General features: G+C 39.4%; 1 protein-coding gene across 9 annotated transcripts in view; it reads left to right on the forward strand.

Moving 5' to 3' along the window:
• The window catches only part of PHF21A (PHD finger protein 21A), a 131,829-nt gene that overhangs the window by 97,187 nt on the left and 15,704 nt on the right, over window positions 1–18,938 (forward strand). For 5 of the 9 annotated variants that reach the window (XM_060274642.1, XM_060274634.1, XM_035115670.2 and 2 more), the window contains exons 7-13: window positions 4,099–4,353; window positions 5,581–5,670; window positions 7,727–8,026; window positions 10,709–10,807; window positions 13,837–13,888; window positions 15,411–15,490; window positions 16,466–16,526. In XM_060274642.1, the coding sequence (XP_060130625.1) occupies window positions 4,099–4,353; window positions 5,581–5,670; window positions 7,727–8,026; window positions 10,709–10,807; window positions 13,837–13,888; window positions 15,411–15,490; window positions 16,466–16,526 (937 nt within the window). The remainder of the gene's footprint in view (window positions 1–4,098; window positions 4,354–5,580; window positions 5,671–7,726; window positions 8,027–10,708; window positions 10,808–13,836; window positions 13,889–15,410; window positions 15,491–16,465; window positions 16,527–18,938) is intronic. The other 4 variants (XM_060274628.1, XM_060274615.1, XM_035115679.2 and 1 more) reach the window with 2 other exon arrangements.

Raw genomic sequence — 18,938 nt, forward strand, 5'->3', positions numbered from 1 at the left:
GGGTCCTCGAGAAAATTTTGTTGGGAACCCCTGATCCAGTGCACACTTGCTAGAAAGTAAGTCATATTGAATTCAGTAAGACTCAATTCTGAATCAACATGTGTAGGATTGTGCTACAAAGCTATCAGTAGCATTTAAAACAAAATAAAAAATTCCTTCTAGTTGCACCTTAGAGACCAACTAAGTTTGTCATTGGTATGAGCTTTCGTGTGCATGTACACTTCTTCATGCACACAAAAGCTCATACCAATGACAAACTTAGTTGGTCTCTATGGTGCTACTGGAAGGATTTTGTTTATTTTGTTTCGACTACGTCAGACCAACACGGCTACCTACCTGTAACTAGTAGCATTTAAGTGAAACAAGAGCACTTTATGATCTTGAGTCTAAGCATGGATCACTCCCCGCTTCCCCAGAAAGCTGTCAATTGCTGGATTTTGAAGTAACAGTATTATATGAATCTTGCATGCTTTAGTTTTTTTAATGTTTATTTAGGACCCTCATGATGAACTGATGTGCAACACTGCACATCAGGTTAACCAGGTTGTCTTTAACAGTTAAGGCACAGCTAATCTGTGTTAAGTGCTTTGAGTATACACTCTTGCTTTAAGAACTGGATCAGAATACAGTGCACCTAGTCCAGCATTTCCTGCAAGGATAGGTGTCCTTCATTGAAAAATAATCTGGAATTGTCTTGAGTTTTCTCTTTTTGTGGAAATGATTGCCTTCAGTAGTTAACTAGGGAACTACAAGTGTCCAGAGATCTTGGTTCAGTATGTTTTAGCAACATGAAACAGAATATCAGAAATAATAATATAAAACCAATCAGGCTATAAACAAAGAAATACATAGAAAGGATCCACATAAACTGCCCCCCACTGTCTTCTCCCCACAAATACAATAACAGAGATTAATGTAGTTGCTTCTATAATTGCTGAGGGCATTTGCTGAAATTTCAGTAAGTACTGTGTTATTTGTGTGTAGACATTTGACAGTCTAGCTTCTGATATATGGCTTATAATGAGGCAGAAGAGAGTAAACTCTCATCTCAACAGGGAACAACTATTCCTCTTTCTGTTCTCAGCTTGATAGAGACTATACTCTAGAGACTGGGAGATCTTGGGGGAAAATAAGGTATTTAGAAAGGTTCTAAGAAACAGAAATGGTGTTGGTTTGATACTCTCTCTTTTGAGAGCCACTTGACTGCCTCCTCCCTACAACTTCGGCCAGGGAGTGCCCCGAGTTTGGAGAAAGGTAAGCTTAGATGTTTTCTATTGCTCCTTCTCACTAGCTTCTAGAGTACTGGAAGTGCTTAAAGGAAAATTGCTGTTCTTTTAAGCAGCATTGGGGCAGCCAAGAATGTGAGCCTTTTCCTTGTGAGCAGTTATTTGCTCCCGCTGGCTCTTTGAGACCCTGTGGGCAGAACTAACACAATGGCTGGCTGTTACTGAAAATGGTGGCCCCTTGTTAAAAAAAAAAACCCTCTTCCATCAGTAACATGCCATGACACTATGTTTCCCTATCAGCAGCAAAATATATGGAGCAGAAGCAAGGAAGTGCACAGGGTGATGGCATCTGGACACATGCACAAGATGTTACAAATGAGGAGCTTGACATGAGGCATTTGTTTTTTGGCATTTATTTCATTTAGTTCTATTCTTGGAAACTTCATCTGGGGAGCAACAGCTCAGTGGCAGTGATGCTTTACATTCACAAGCTCCCAGAGTCAACCTGTGGCATTTCCAAGTTAGGGTTAGGAAAGACTTCTGCCTGAAATCTCTAGCATCTCCAAGTTAGGATCAGGAGAGACTACTAACTGGATTGCTTGAAAAAATCACTGCTAGTTAGTGCCATAGCTGCCAAGTTATCCCTTTTTTTAAGGGAAATTCCCTTATGCTGAATAGGGTTCCTCGTGAGAAAAGGGAAAACTTGGCAGTTATGGTTAGTGCAAGTGCTAAGCTAAGTGCGCTAGTGGTCTGACTTCATGTAAGGCAGTGTTGGCCCTTTTGGACGGCAGCGTATCAGGGCATCATTGCTATTAATATATACAATTTTATCTCATTTTTCAACTGAAGAAAGGGTCCCAAAAAGGCTTACAGAGATCAATCTTTGCCCTCGGGCTTACAACCTAAACTAAGTGACACTAAAGAGAATGGGAATTGGTGGGAAGGCGAAGCAGAAAGCCAACTCAGTCATTAGTATGTTGTTACAAAGTTCTTATAACAACCAACTGGAATGGAAATAGTTCAAGGGCAGCAAGCAAGCAAAAATTGCTGCCCCTCCTTTCCTTCTCCCCCTTGGTTTCATTCAGCATAATGGAATTGGCATTGCTAGATCATAGCTGGAGAGAGAGAAAGCCGTCAATTCATGTCTATACAGAGAATTGCAGAACAGTTGGTGGAATACTTACTCTTTCATTCGCAAGGCTTTGCTTTGTATGGGAATTATTCACCTGGAAGTTGATATATATTACTGAATAGGACCACTTCAGATATTGCTCAGAATTGTCGGACTCTCATCTGACTTTTCCACTCGATGTGCTTTTAAAGTAACTGAAGCAAAATAATGTTTAAAATGTGAGAGAGCAAAGTATGCATTAACAAGTATATCTTTCAGGTAGATTGTGAGTCATTTTTAAATTATTGGTGTCTGCTTTTATCTAGAGTTTTGACTGTAAAGGGACACTCATGTTCTTCTCTGTATTCTGTGCTGTGCACTTTGAGATTAACTTCCAGGTCATTTCTGCATTTGTACAAAGTTATGTTCAATGCTAAAGAGCCCTCTAGCGACACTGTATTGAAATTGCTTCTACTCTTTCCTTGCCAGTGTCCAATTAGGGTGTTTCTTAGAAAGCACTGAATCTGCAACCCATTCCTTTAATGTGTATAGAGAAAACCAAGTTATAACTTACGTTACACACACATGCATCTCTGAATTGTCTACTCAGAAATCTGCAACGCTTTCCAAATTAGTCTTCTTTAAAACTAGCTAAATATGTGCTTTCTCATTTGAAATAATTATAAACAAAGCATTTTCCACATTGTGCAACAACCACAATAAGCTCTTCAATAAGGGATTTTAGCAGACCTGATTATTTTTAGTTGTGGAATGTGTTGTGTAAATCATAAGAACTAGTGAAAACACTGTCAAAATAGTGATGCTAAAATGTAGTTGTGACGTGCTTTTACTGATTATGCTGAAAGCCTCTTATTTTAGCCTTGATACTTTTGTGATTTAAAAATAGATATATCACAGGAAATTGAAGGTGTTTCAACAATATAAAATTACATAAAATACCAATTCAATTAAATCTGATAATGAAAAAGGAACATTAGAGCAACAGCAAAAACAATAAAAAACTCAATTCAATATCAAATACTTGGAAAATTCTGCTAAGTACACATTGCATCTACTTTGTACCTCAGTGTTCCTGGTTCCATGTTTGCTGAGTGCAAGCACACACACACACACTGCTGATCCTCCCCAGTACATTGTGCCCACTATTACAACTGTTGGTGGCCAAGGTTCTCAGACTCCTGTCTGCTACTGAACAGTTAGTTCAGTGCTCTGTCAAGGACATTTCTAGGCAAATTCTCCTAAATTCCCTAGCAACCAAATGTCCATCTTGCCTGGATTCAGTATTCGCCTGTTAACTCTCATCCATTTGACCACAGCCTACAAACACTGGTTCAAAACAAATCCATTTGACACTGCCTATAGCATCGTATAGATACACTAATATTTGGGGGACATGGAATTGACAAGAGACATGGGGACATTATGTGCACCAAAGCATGTACTATCAAGACTTGATTGATTTCACACACAGTTCACCAATGGATTAAGCAAGCCTTGGCATGGTGTTTCCTATGTGGTTGCACGTCTATATGTGGAAGGTTTATTGAAAGTATTTGTAAAGGAGTGGGCTGATTCCACACAGCTTTGACAGGTAAGAAATCAGTGTTTAAAATCTTCCCAGTTGCATTTTCCTTGCATTTCAGCTTCTGCTTTCTCACTTGTGAATTTCTAGAGCAAACTCTGTCCAGTTTGCGATGAATAGGTTCCAAAGTGTTTTTGTTTTTGTTTTTATTCTCTTAGAAGACGGTAACTACAGCTTCTATGATCACCACTAAGACACTACCTCTTGTCCTGAAAGCAGCAACAGCAACCATGCCTGCCTCTGTTGTGGGTCCAAGACCTACAATTGCCATGGTGACTGCCATCAATAGCAACCAGAAAACTGTCCTTAGCACTGATGCACAGAACACGCCAGTCAACCTCCAGACAACAAATAAAGTCACTGGTCCAGGAACAGAGGCAGTTCAAATAGTGGCAAAAAATACAGTCACATTGGTAAGCCGTCTTTGTTGCCTAGTGTTCTAAGGATGTGAGCCATTTTTTTAAATTTCCCTTGTTGAAACAGAGATGCGTGCCCTTTGGGGCATAAACAGGTATTGAGAAACTTTGTTTAATGTGGATACTTTTGCTCTAATGGCTTTCAATTTTTAAAATAATTTACTACTTTGACAAATGATTATTATCATATCATATTTTCCCTTGGTGTGCTGAAAGATAATTGACAACGCACCTTCACTCCAACTTTTTACAATGCTCTGCTTGCCAATGAAGGCATGTAGGACCATGCATGGACTTCACTTATTTCGGTTATGGTTTTAAATGTAGGTTCCTTTCACTGCTTAAATTAAAATTATTTCAATGAGGCTCACCAACGTTGTCTATTTTTTTGCTGCTGCTGGACCCACAGACACATCAACCTGCATGATGGGATCTAGTCAACATCTTCCTCAACCTGCGCACCACTCTTTCTCAGGGGCGCTTTGTGACTTAACTAGTAACACTGATAATCAGTTTCACAAAGTACTAAACAGTTGAAACCTGCAGAAATGTAAAAAGTAACTTGAGTGGAAAATATATCCTTGTGAGGAAGGCCAGGCATTTAAACGGAGCTTTGCGTTTTAAATAAGAATTGATCCAGAGCTGCAGCTGTAATGAAATCCATTTATACCCTAAAGTATTTAATTCCCAAAGCAAATTACTGTATATGAAAACAGTGTTCTACACATTTAAGAGAGAACCAGAATCCATTTTACTAAATAATTTATCTAGTACCTAACACTTATCCTTCCAGCAATTTTGAATATTATTGTTTATGCCTTCTTATCAATCAAATATTTCAAAACACCCCCCAAGTTATGTAGCCTTGGCACAATTAAGCACCATGTGCAGCTCCTTTTGAATGAGCAGCCAAACCTGATTATTCTTTGTGGTTATTTATAGCGCTTTGACTTGTAAAACAAAGAGGAGAATTGAAAAATGTCAAGGATAACGGCATATTTTTTTGAAATAGTAGAGGTCTTGGGTTTTACATCCTGGTGAAACAAAAGGATACTTAGCTTCATTGTGCCCATGAAATGCCATTTTATTTCAGAATGGCTTTAAGAGCAAGAATCTATTTACTGTGAGGAAGGTAGTGCCCGAATAGCTTTGAAGTTGCTCATCACACCTGTTCCCTTTGCTTAAATTTGTCTTCCTTCTCACCCGCCCCACTCTTATTGTTAGCAGGTTCAAGCTACACCTCCTCAGCCCATCAAAGTGCCACAGTTCATCCCTCCTCCCAGACTCACACCTCGCCCAAATTTTCTTCCACAGGTGAGTTTGTCCAAAACAGGAAAAGGGGTAGGAGTGGGGAGTTTGTCCTAAAAGCTGTAAAATGAAGCAGCTGCATATATAAAGGGGAAAATAGATTATGTCCAACTCTAAAGTGTGACTTTGAAGAAGTACAACACCATACTTGCTAATAATTGAACACTACCTAATTTGCTTTCCAGATTAAATCTCCAGCTTTGCTATCATATTTTTGTTTCCCTGTCAGCTCTCTACCTTTCACTAGTTCTGTAAGAACTGAATTAAAGACGAGATGATGAAGAAATGCCTTGCTTGTTATAAGGTTATTGAGTGCTGAATATTTTTCATAGTTTCTTTGATTAAAGAGCCCCTATTTAATGTGAATCCTTAGCCTTTTTGCTAAGCAAAACGTAACTGTGTAATCTAATTAATGTAGTTTCTAGCTTCCTGCTCCTTTCTTCCAAAGAGGAGCAGATTTTATCTAGAAATAACTTGAGCTGCAACTTTTTTTAAAAAAAACTGATCTTTTACCCAAAGATGAAGGCATTATATAATAGATTGTTTGCTGTATTTTAAATTACTAGAATCAATTTAGTTGCTATCTCAGAGGATGCCATCTGCATCTCATTGAAGCTACATCTCTTCTCCTACCCCACTGTTTATTTTTAATGTAGTTGTTATTCAGATTCCTAGTTGTAATGTCAACAATCTTTACCCAGTTATGAAAGAGAGGAAAGCGTAAAAATATTAACTGCTGCTCTATAGATATGCCCATCCAATGCTCTAGGCACCTGCATTTAACCCAAAGAAAGTTAGATGAGGTCAAAAAGGTAATGCCTGATTGGAGGAGAGGGCTGTGCAATTCAGAAACTAGCTACTCTTGCCAACACAGTTGATCTAATAATAAATTAGAATATATAACAATTTATACACCCTGGATTTTAGAAATACTATGATTAACATTGAATATGTGAACATACACAATTAACATACAAAATGTAGCATACAAAATGATGGCAGTATTGTAGAAATGTACAGTCATACCTCGGGTTAAGTCCGCTGTGGTTTGAGTACTTTCGGTTTGAGTACTCTGCGGACCCGGAAGTGTTTACTTCCGGGTTCCAGGGTGCGCGCATACACAGAAGCGCTCTATCGGCGCTTCACACATGCACGCTATTGCTGCTCCGTTTAAGTACTTTTCAGGGAGCGAACGGCTCCCCGGAACCAATTGTGTACTTAAACTGAGTACTACTGTACAAGAATGTGTAGTTAACATTTGCGCACTAGCAGTTAATGTATAGTGCAGCCATCACCAACCTGGCAGCTTTCAAGTGTTTTGGACCATAATTCCCTTCAGCCACAAACAATCACAATGGGATATTGTGAAGGAGAATGAAAATCGTAGTTCAAAACCTCCGGAGGGCAGTAGGTTGTGGAAGGTGAACACAGTGCAACAGTCATAGCTGGAATTAAACAAGATTTGGGCCGGTTTTAAAAGTGTGGTAGGCCTGAAATGTACGTGAGAGTTACATTCCAAGGGGTCTACATGCAAAGACAAAATCATTCAAAGTCAGGAAACCACACACCCAACCTGGATTTGCCTTCCTCTGCAAACAATTCCTACCCATCTTGATATCGGCGCACTGAGTGGGCAAGAGCTTGGGAGCCTCCAGGGCCTTCCTGGACCCTCATGCAACCTTCTGAGAGTCCTATAAGTAAGGCAGAGGGCTTAAAAACTCTTTCCATGGCAGGAAAACTGGACGCTGAAAGAGCCTTGTTTTCTGGGATTGGAAGGTCACATGAGGGCTCTGGAGGCTTTTGTGAAAGATTGCGTGGCCCCTTCTGACGGTTTTTTCCAGTCTCCCACCCGCTTTCTATTTTGGCGAAGTATGCAAGGCTGCAATTGTGTGCAAGTTTTGGGCCTACTGTAGTTCTTTCCAGTGCAGATGTGTAGCACTATATAATACAAACACTATTGTAATCTGCGTCATATCTGTTGGCACAGTCATAAGTTATGTGTTAAGTACTATATCTTACTTATCCATGTGTTCTGATATGGGTTTCTCTCTCTCTTATGTAGGTTCGACCTAAACCTGTTGCCCAGAACAACATTCCTATCGCCCCAGCCCCACCTCCTCCTATGCTCGCCGCTCCTCAGCTTATTCAGAGGCCTGTGATGCTGACAACAAAATTCACACCCACCTCCTTACCTTCCTCTCAGAATTCCATACACCCAGTCCGTGTAGTGAATGGGCAAACAGCAACCATAGCCAAAACTTTTCCAATGGCACAACTCACCAGCATTGTTATAGCAGCCCCAGGTACCAGGCTTGCTGGACCTCAGACTCTACAAATCAGCAAACCAAATGTTGAGAAACAGGTACAGATGGAGAAATGCATTAGTAGTTTAAACTGTGAATCGTTTCCTTCTCCTAAAGTCAATAGAATTAATGGAGATACAAATGCAGTTAACCATAACATAAGACCTGTCCTCTCATTGCCTCTCCTGTGGTTAGCAATCTCGTGTAACTGAGAACAGGGCTGTGCCCACTAGGCCTTCCATACCAGCCATCCCATCCCCTTCCACCGCCACTTAAACTGTCCATATGTTGGAGAAACCTGGGCAGGCTCCCTGCACACGTTGGAATGTGGATGGGTGGATCAGTCCATTTCCAGGCTGTGTCCATTTCCTGTGTGTGCTCATAGGTGCATTCCATCCTGTTTCCATATTAAGCTGAGCAGTTTTTAAAAGACTGTCCAAAACTCTGTTTTTAAGCACATACATATGTATTTTAATATCAAAATATGTATTTGTGTATTTTCCAAACTGGCGTTTGAAAAGCCTATTTTATCCTAAAGCAATTTTCACATTTTTAATGCATTTTGATACTTTTTTGAGCCAAGAACTATATTGAAAAAATTGGGGAAGTGCAAATTCCAAAGTATAATTATGTTTCAATCTGTTTATTTAGTCTGGGTAGGTGCATTTGCTTAAAAATGCAGGCCAAGTGAAATTTTCCTCCATCCCAAATTTATAATCCTGATTTCACTGGGTTCTATATCACAGGGGTGGATATGCATATAGGGTAGGCTCTCCTGTTCAGAGGTTTCTTGCAATGTATGGATGGGGCAGGGTTGGCAGGAGAGGACGCTGGTGGACAGGCCAGCAAGTCACAGCACTGTTCTCTGTCTCATGCCAATCATGAGATACAATGTGTGAATAGGGATGCCTTGTTCCTCAGACAGGGATTGGGAATGTACCAATAATTCATAATGAGTGAGCAGATTTTATATATAGTACATCAGAATAATTAAAATTTACTCGTTTTGTGCTTTTTCTGCTGCTTCAGCATGAAACATTAACCATCAAATAATATTTATCCATAATCTTGTTGACATTTATGATGAAGCAGACACGCAGATGACTTAATTACCATCAGTTTCAGCTAACCTTTTGTAAGTAGTTTATAACTGGACATTTGAAAATTTCCTCTAATTCCATATATCAAATGTAGGCCTTTTTGTGCAAATGCACTTTAAACTGACCTTTGAGTCTACTGATCTGTATTTCAATTTGTTTTCAATTCAGTTTAACACCTTTATTGGCATATATAATCTGTATTTCAAAAGCTTGCTTGGTTTCAGTCTTTTAAGCTTGACAAATTTGCCATGAGCGGTTATTTTTTAAATAGACATAAGTGTGTCAAATCACCTTTCCCCCCAAAACTTACATTATCGTCCTCTCTTCAAAACACTCTGAAGCAGATGCAAGGTGATTTGGCACTGCAACAGGTGGCAATGTGCCAAGACTGGCCACAACTCTAGGTTTCATAGAAACCAGGACCTTCAGCAAAAACCCTAGTGCTTAAATGTGGAAGAAAAGCCTGCACGTAGTACCAGTGCAAAGAAGCTGCCTTTCAGCCCTTATGTACTGAGGAAGGCTGGTTCCAGTCTGGTCATGGCTTTTTTTGTCGTAAATAGGCAGAAAGTTTTCTCAAGTGTGAACAGAGCCAGACCTCTCTTTTCCACTTGACAGTCTTAGGAATACACACACACACACACAAACACGTATTTGTTTATAATAAAAGTTATACCCTCCTACTTTTATTTTCTAAGGGAGATGTCCAAAGTGGCTACCATCAGTTCAAATAAAACAATTAAGAAACAAGGTTTCATCCTCACTTGTCAAACCATTGGTCTAGTTTGCACAAGCCACAAACCATAGTTTAGTGTTAGGTTCTCCCCCTCTGCTCTTCCAGCACAACTGCACTTATAGTGTTAGTTGTGGTTCATCTAAACAAGCAAGTGGGATGACACAGTCTAGTAAATGGAACTGAGAAGTAATGCAAAATAATTCACAATTTCAAACAATATGGTTCAGGTTATTTTTTTATGTTTCTCTTATTTCTGAGTAAACACATTGAAAACATATTTGTCATCTTGGAACAGATGGATCTAATTTTGTGACGTCACAGCTATGTCATAAAGTAGGAGTCACTGGGCAGGCACTTATGATGCAACATGCAGGGGATTATGACATCACTAAGTGAATGAGTTTCAGGAAAACCCTGCACTTGGGAATTCTGGAGAACTTTTATTCAGGCAAATTCTTGTTATAGTGAATAATGAATGAGAGAGATGCAAGGTGCATCTCTCAGACAGATTGTTGTCTGGACAAGCTTTTCATGGAATGTTATTCCACAAAACATCATCCCATCTGTAGTTATTCTGCTTACCAGGTCTCTCTCATACGTATCCCCTCTTATCCACAGCTTAGATGCAAAGTTATTGTTATTACATGATCTAGTTGCTGAATTGGGCTACTTAAGTGTTGCAGTTGTACACTTGATGTTCTAAATAGTAATTTTTATTTGGGATTGTGTTTTCACTACTTAAAATGTACCACACTTTTTAAAGGACCTCTTGGGGAAAACATTTAGTGTATTGTTTGGATCCTTTTCCATCCTTTTCTTCATTTTGGTAAAGAAAAACACTGGCCGCAGTTTCTGTTTGTTTAGGAATTTAAGAAACCTGTGTTCACTTGCTGCTGTTTCTCTTTCAGACTATCAAACCCCAAGCGGAAACAGAGGAGAAGCCAACAGAGATTCATACAGTTGCTCCTCCTGCACCACCCAAACCAAAACGAGAAGAAAACCCACAGGTACTAGTACAAATATCTACAATATCCTTTTGTGGGGTTGGGCAGATATTTTTTTAAAAAATCTCTCTTTAGAAATGCTTATTTTCATCTACATTTTAATGCCGCTTTTCCTCTCAAAAGAGATTCACATTCTTCACAGTGTTATTGCTGCAATGAAGAGGTCTATATGTCTGAGGAATGCTAAATCTAGCCACAAATTCCTGTTCACCAAATATTTTCAGGGCTGGAAGAAAGAATGCAAGAGCTCCTGACCTTATGATAATGATGCATGTATGTAGCACTTAAGGGTGTTCAAAGTGCTTCATGTTTTCTTAGCAATTTTTGCAATAACCCTGTAATGGAGGCCAGTATTAACACCCCATATTCCAGAAAGGAGGCCGAAAGAATCTAGTCTTGCTTTAAGTTCTTGTCTAAGATAAGGCTTGAACAGTGGCTTTTCCGGCTCGCTCTACTGTGCTACATACATAGATATCTCAAATTATCCTTAGTTCTTTTGAGTGTTCAGATTGCATCACGCACGGCAACTTCTCCAATCCCACAGCCACATTTTAAACATGTTTCAGTTGGCCTTGTTTGACTAAGGAAAAGTTGTATTCATAGAATCATAGAATCACAGAGTTGGAAGAGACCACAAAGGCCATCCAGTCCAACCCCCTGCCAAGCAGGAAACACCATCAAAGCATTCTTGACATATGGCCTTGACTGCCCCTCCCCTTGCAAAGGTAGCATGGGGGCTAGGATGGCTCTGCTTAAGGATGTCCCAAGAGACTTTGTGCAGGGATGTCCAATACAATCATCTTACACACACACACACACACACACACACACACACACACACACACACACTGGCCTTTCCTGAAAGCTGAGAGTGTCCTGACACCTTGGCTTGAAGGTCCTCCAAGTGTCTCTAGCCCTCCCTTCCCAGGCCTTTCATGATGGTGCCCCTTTTCATAACCTTTCCTGTTATGAAACACCAAAGATGAAAATACACCCTGTGAAAAATCTCATAATTATGGTTTGTATAACAAATAATAAGACCCAAATTATATTCACATAGTAGCTATATTGTACTGGTGCATGTTTTAATACCCATACAAATTTAACGATAAATCTACAGCTCGCTGGTAACCATCCATTTCAACAAACAGGGTTTTTGTTTAAGCAATCTCCTGAACATTTGCATCATGTAAGTTTGAAAATGACACATTATAAATAACATAAATGCCTGTGGATTTTTTTCCTGTGGGACAATGACACATTTAAGTGAGTGTGTGAAGGTTCCCTCAGCTGTTTAAAAGAGAGATTGGGTGAGTTTATTCTTTCCTTGGGTGAGTGGAGTTATAATAGCATTTCAGACAGCTTGTTTTCTATGAATACCTGCAACTCAGAAAAACACTTCTGATGAAATGGACTGTAGTCCATGGAAGCTTCTACCATAATAGATTTGTGAGTCTTCAATGTGCCACAATTCTTTCTTTTTTTCCTTTTCTTGCCGCAAGAGGCTAACATAGCTATCACCCTGCAAACCTTTCAGAAAGCGCAAGCTAAGAAACCTGGATTCTGGCAGCTTGAGCAACACACAAAATCAACTGGAACTAGAGAATCTCCCTCGGGGCCCATTTAGACAATATTCTACCATCAAAATTCTGATATTTTTTTTAAAGGGGGAGATCTTGGTTTCCCCCTCTGCGAAGGGGAAGATATTAAATGAGCCAAGAGAGTTCACTTTTTACCAATTTACTTAATATGTAAGAACCTGAAATACTTTTTTGCTTCACTGTGGCTGTCCTTTTGCAGTCTGTGTGATTCATGCCAAACATTGTCTCATAGGTCTAGTGTCTCTTGAAATATAAAACACGGTTCATGGAGGTAAGAAATAATAAACTGCAAATACTTGACCTGAACAGTTGTGCTAGATGAGATGAAAGTGAACTACTGCTTTTTGAATCTCACGCTTCTCATGCCCTAAAACTTTTTATAGCAGTCTAAGAATAGCATAACTTGGCTGTCTCTTTAAAATAGATGCATACAGCTGTGATGTTCTGAGCAAACAGCTTATGCAGCAATCATCTGGACAGTTCAGAAATCCTTGCTTGTGCTGGAAGGCTTCCGTGTTTTCAGGTTTCAAGTAATCTGCAGTTAGATAACTATGGCTTTCATAATTCAAATCACACTATGTTCTATTTTCACTTTCATAAAGTGTAATGTTATTTTTTTAAAAAAAATATTCATTTATACATTGCTTGATTGTAAAAACAAACCAACCTCAAAGCAATTTACAAAAAGATAAACCGTAAAATCATGAGAATTTTACAAATATCTGATACACATGCAAATTTATACAGGGTTTTTAAAAATGTATTTTTCAAATTAATTAGTTTTGAATGGACAACAAAGGCCTAGGGTGAAGCTGAACTGTTAGGTGTGGAGTTGGGGGCTATTTGTAAACAGTGGTCAGAGGAAGCTGAAATGTGGAGTAGTACAGCCAATGTATCTAATTAGCAGTGGTAATTCACAAAGCAGTTGTTGATCATACAGACATCCTAGCATAGTTATGCCAATTATCTTATTCAGTATGCTAACAAATATTTTGTCTTAGGTCAGTCCACAAGTGATAGCAATGTACTTGATGTATTGTAATTCAGCAGTTACAGGTGCAGCTGGTTTTAAATTGGTGGTTCTCTGAAGCAACACTTGTGTCTGCATCTTTTAACTCCCAAGTCCATGCTTCTGGGAACCCTGGCCTAGTCAGGCTTTAGGAATCACCTATATGCATTTATGTTGTCCAGCCTTTATGCGGTTGCTGTAGAAAACACTAGTGTACCTGCTGCGTAAAGACCTCTAGGAGACTGACGGCAGTGTGTCATTTTATGAAGTGCCATTTAAGATAGTACATAGGTGGTGCATGTTTTTGAAGAATTGCTCAGTGAAAATTGTATTATTTTTTTAAAGCTACTATTTCACCTTAATAGAAGTTTAGTTCATCTTTTAATTTGAGTGAATTGTTTTCTTCTTCTTTTCTGATACAGAAACTTGCCTTCATGGTGTCTCTTGGACTGGTTACACATGACCATCTAGAAGGTAAGAAAAATGACTATGGCTTCAGTCTTTGCACACTATCAAGGAAAAAGTTTATTTAACTTAATAGGGCTTACTTCCAAGTAACTAAGTTTAGGATTGAGTTGCATAAATTATTCCAGAGCTCTGGAATTAATGTAAAAGTTTCAAATATTTCTGCTTAGAGTGCATACTTTCCCATGTATCAAAGTTTAAAATATCAGTTTAAAAATGAAATATTTTCTGTTCAAGGTTATGGATTGTTTCCTGGACTTGAAAAAATGACCAATTAGGATGATGATCCTAAATGCTAGTCTGATTTTTAGGTTTCTGACTAGGAGATCTAAGGCAGGCATCCCCAAACTGCGGCCCTCCAGATGTTTTGGCCTACAACTCCCATGATCCCTAGCTAACAGGACCAGAGGTCGGGGAAGATGGGAATTGTAGTCCAAAACATCTGGAGGGCCGAAGTTTGGGGATGCCTGATCTAAGGCCACAAATATGCCTGATCTAAGGCCACAAATATGGTTTCTTCAATATGAGAACCACCACAGTACTATTTTTCAAATAACTTAATTTCCTTTATCAATTAATTAGCACATTGTTTAAATTGAGGGAAATTAATCTGACTGGCAGGCTGGATCCTGGGTTCCCTCAACCCTGGCAGCGATTCTGCCAATCAGCTGATCTCACTATGAAGTCAGATGACTGATTTTTCATTTCTGTGCGACAAAGTGTGCTGCAAAAGAAAACATGAGGCTTGAAGTTTTCGCCCATCAGCTGAAATTCAGTGACTCCAAGCCTACTTTTAGGGAAGCTTTTATTGTTTAATAAATTATTGTATTTTAAAATTTCTGTTGGAAGCCGCCCAGAGTGGCTGGGGAGGCCCGGCCAGATGGGTGGGGTATAAATAAATTGTTGTTGTTGTTGTTGTTGTTGTTGTTGTTGTTGTTGTTGTTGTTATCACTTTCTGCACAGCGGATCCATCAGTCCACTGCAGTTCCATCTGCTCCACTTTGAACAACAGGGAGCATGCTTTAAGCTCTCAATTGTGCTTTGGCAGCCACATCTCTACCTGCCCTACACCTGTTGTCACATATGAAGTCAGGTGTGCGGCACATGGGTGTGGTTTGGAGAAAGTTTGCAATATTTTGATATGAAGTTGCTGTAATCCACCTTTGGCTCATTGCATTGAGAAATACTGGGATATAAGTAAAACAAATAAATCAGTCTTCAAATACCTCCCTGCTTCTGTCAGAAATAAGTTGCCAGCAACAATTTTTTTTGTGGCATAGAATGTGGAAGATAAAAATATCAGCTGAGAGCTTTTGGAACAGCAGGAAATGCTTTCTCAAGCTAATTTACTTTCTATTACTTCACTTTCCTCTTTACTTTCAACCCATTTATATAATATGGATGTTTCTTCAGAATTAGGTTTGCATAGAACGTTTCAGAAACCATAGTTCCTGACGCCTAACTTGCTCATACTAGATATTGAGGTCTTTGTGCCCTTTACAAATGCTTTTATTTCTACCCTTTCCCCAAGAAATACAAAGTAAGCGACAAGAAAGGAAACGAAGGACAACAGCAAATCCAGTGTACAGCGGAGCTGTCTTTGAGCCTGAGGTAAAAAAATTTGCTTATAAAATAAGTAAATGACTTGCTGAAAAGCATTTTGCTCATTGCTTCAGCATTCTAGGTGTATGAAAGCAAGCACATTCCAAGCTAGACAGTGGGACTGTCATCACTTAAGAGAGCATGAAGGACAATTATAAATGGAAAGAAGTTTCCTACTTTATACTTTCTTTCTCTTATATCTTTCCTCCTCCTCCTTCTTCTCTGGCATGATTGCAGACTTGGCATTGAATTATTTCTCTCATCACAAATGGGATCAGCATTGCCCGTAATTGTGTGAAAGGCTAGCCCTAAATGGCCTCGGTCCAGTATACCTGAAGGAGCGTCTCCACTCCCATTGTTCTGCCCGGACACTGAGGTCCAGCACCGAGGGCCTTCTGGCAGTTCCCTCGTTGCGAGAAGCCAAGTTGCAGGGAACCAGGCAGAGGGCCTTCTTGGTAGTGGCGCCTGCCCTGTGGAACGGAACGCCCTCCCAACAGATGTCAAAGAGAAAAAACAGCTACCAGATTTTTAGAAGACATCTGACTCCCTGTTTAGGGAGTATTTTAATGTTTAATAGATTACTGTATTTTATTTTCTGTTGGAAGCCGCCCAGAGTGGCTGGGGAAACCCAGCCAGATGGGAGGGGTATAAATAATGTATAAATAAATAAATAAATAAATAAATAAATAAATAAATAAATATTATTATTATTATTTATAGCCTTTCTACAGGGTTGTATCCAAACGCTGAAACGATAATGGACATAATCTGAAGAAAGTTAAACCTACATTTGATTCTTACTGAAATTTATGGATTTAAGTGCAAAAGCTTGTTTGCTTCAATGGGTCTCAACACTTGTGTTCTTCCAGATTTTTTATATAGTCACTCTGTGTGTGTGTCTGTGTGTGTGTGTGTGTGTGTGTAGATGTAGCTGTCACTCGCCAAAACAGTTGACTAACTACTTTGTTCCTTTCTTCTGTAAAGCGCAAGAAGAGCGCAGTCACATACCTGAACAGCACAATGCATCCTGGGACACGTAAACGAGGTAGGTGTCTCATAATAGCACCTCCCTGTATGTTTATTTCCCTTTCTTTTGGATTGAAATAAAACAATATAGAAAATAGTTTTGTGGTACTGAATACACATAGTAGGTATGATGTAACCCTGGTAGGCAGCTGCTCTACAGAAGCATCCTTTGTTGGTAGGCTTTGAGGGTAATCTGGAATGAATAAAGATATAAATGGGAGAATTGCCTGTATGTAAACTGTCTCTGGCCAGTAAAGATTCCCAACCCAGATTAGTAAATGTAACCCGTCATGCAGACTAGAAGGGAGATGCCAAGGTGGTAACTGAGCTCCCATTCTGAGACTCTTCCTGTGTAGTGGCTAAGTGCGTTTGGTCCTATGTTAGGACTCACTGTTTATGAAATTATTCCTTGTGCTGTTAAGAACATGTTCAGGTTTCTTTGAAAGGCGAGTTACTTGATATTTGATGAAATCGTGTGGCAACCATGGTACTCTTAAAATTATTACAGGGATGCTTGCAAAATTCTTCCCACACGAATTTTCTCCTTAGATTTCAAAGTTCTGAATTCTTGATCTTGCTGGTGGAATGGCACCAGTAATTTGCCATTTTCCCTTTTTTAACGTACAGACTTTGTTTAGGCTGCCACACATGCAATTCACTAGTTTTCCATTTGCATACTCTCCCCCCCCCCAACTTTACAGTTGATTAAAATACTAACAAAAAAGGCAGTAGTAACATGGTCATATCTATTCATGTGCCCTAGTGATCTGTAAACTGTTAAGGGTTAGGAGTCATGTTGCAAATGGAAAACTCTGGCAAACTGCATATAAGGCAATTCTGAAATGTATTTTAGAAATTATCCATGTAAAACTATAAGGCAGGTAAAGCAGAGCATGGGGCAGTCAATCCATGGAACAAGAATAGAACTTGGGATATCTATTTTTATCCCTTGATCTAAACTGTGCTGCTTCCACTGTGAACAATATATCTAGTATTAAAGGAAAGAGAGCCCAGTTGAAACTGAGATGGTGTGAACTGTGGAAGGTTTGCACTTCTTGAGGAGGGAAGGTTTCTGCATTCTCCCTGCATCTTGAACCTTTAAGTGTTGTTTGGTCTTCAAGAAGCAGATGATGCAGTTTTTGAAGTTTTGAGATGAAGCCCTCTGCTTCAGTAGTTTGTGACGGCTATCGACATGGTTGAGTTCAAAAGAGGTTAAGTTAATTCCTAATGCTTTAGGTGACCCTAAAATCACCAGAGAATGTATGTTGATGGCCAGGAATCAGAAAGGTACTATATCATCAATGCTTGTTGCCAATACACTACCAAGCATGTCTGTTTTGTGTTTGAGACAAGTTACTACTGATCTGCTCTCGTGTGCTGCCATATCGTGTGCTAAATGTCATGGGTGAGCACTGAGTGCCCTTTCTGTAATGCTTTCTAATGTTTCCTCTGCTCCTGGGCTTATTGTTCAAAAACAAATGGCCAGGTCAGAGGACATAAGTTGTATAATACTTGATATTTCAAATGTTAAAAGGTAAAATCACTATGTACCTAGTAGGATGGTGTGTTCATGCACATGAGTGTTTGGGTGAGTTATTAGGTAGCTCAGCAGTTTCAATAGAGTGTATTTGTCTCTTTCTGCTTAGCCCACTGATTTGAATTTCCTTGAAGTGATAGTGCCTGGTTTTTGTTTACGTTTTAGCCTTTGGCAGCTTTTGGCATCTTAAAAATAAGATGGTGGTCTCATTGCAGTTTACATGGAGCAGGCTTTACTTTCCCCCAAAATTGCCGCCATAACTGCTCAGTTCAGCTGTTAGTGCATTTCCCCAGGAGATCAGATGTTCCTTTCCTTGCATAATTTGTTTCTCACCTGAAGCAAAATTGGATGTACTGGTTTTTTTTTGCACTGATGTTGGCTTTCTGTCCCTCAACACACAGAGGGCATTGGCCTTCAGTGCCACTTTCCATCAGAGTTGTTAGGTGTCATTTACTGAAGATGATGATTACTATGCATGTTTAATTTGAACTTCCTGCCTCTTTTCTCAGTCTCTAGCTTCACTTATTGACTGCTTAAATATCTTAAATATCCTCTCTGAGTGTATGCCTCTCATCAATCATCAGAGTAGTGGTAATGCAAAAGACAAATATTGGTGTCTCCTACAGTGTTGTGATTTCACTTGGAATAATAGCACACTTTATCGTGAGTTATATCTTCCTACAGTCAGCAGGATAGGATTTTATCTGAACTCTTCATACTTGCAGATTTGCTTTGTTGAGGCTTTCTCCCACCTAGGCTACCGTACAGCTCCTTTTGCTGAGAGAGATCTCATGGGGTTGCAGGCCGTGATTTTCTCTGGCATTTGTGGAATGTTGTGAATTTTTCTTAGCACAAAGGTGGTATTTAGATTTAGGTTTCACCTTAGGCTCATTG

The sequence above is a fragment of the Zootoca vivipara genome, chromosome 1 (assembly GCF_963506605.1).
Source record: "Zootoca vivipara chromosome 1, rZooViv1.1, whole genome shotgun sequence".
In the NCBI taxonomy this organism is placed as follows: domain Eukaryota; kingdom Metazoa; phylum Chordata; class Lepidosauria; order Squamata; family Lacertidae; genus Zootoca; species Zootoca vivipara.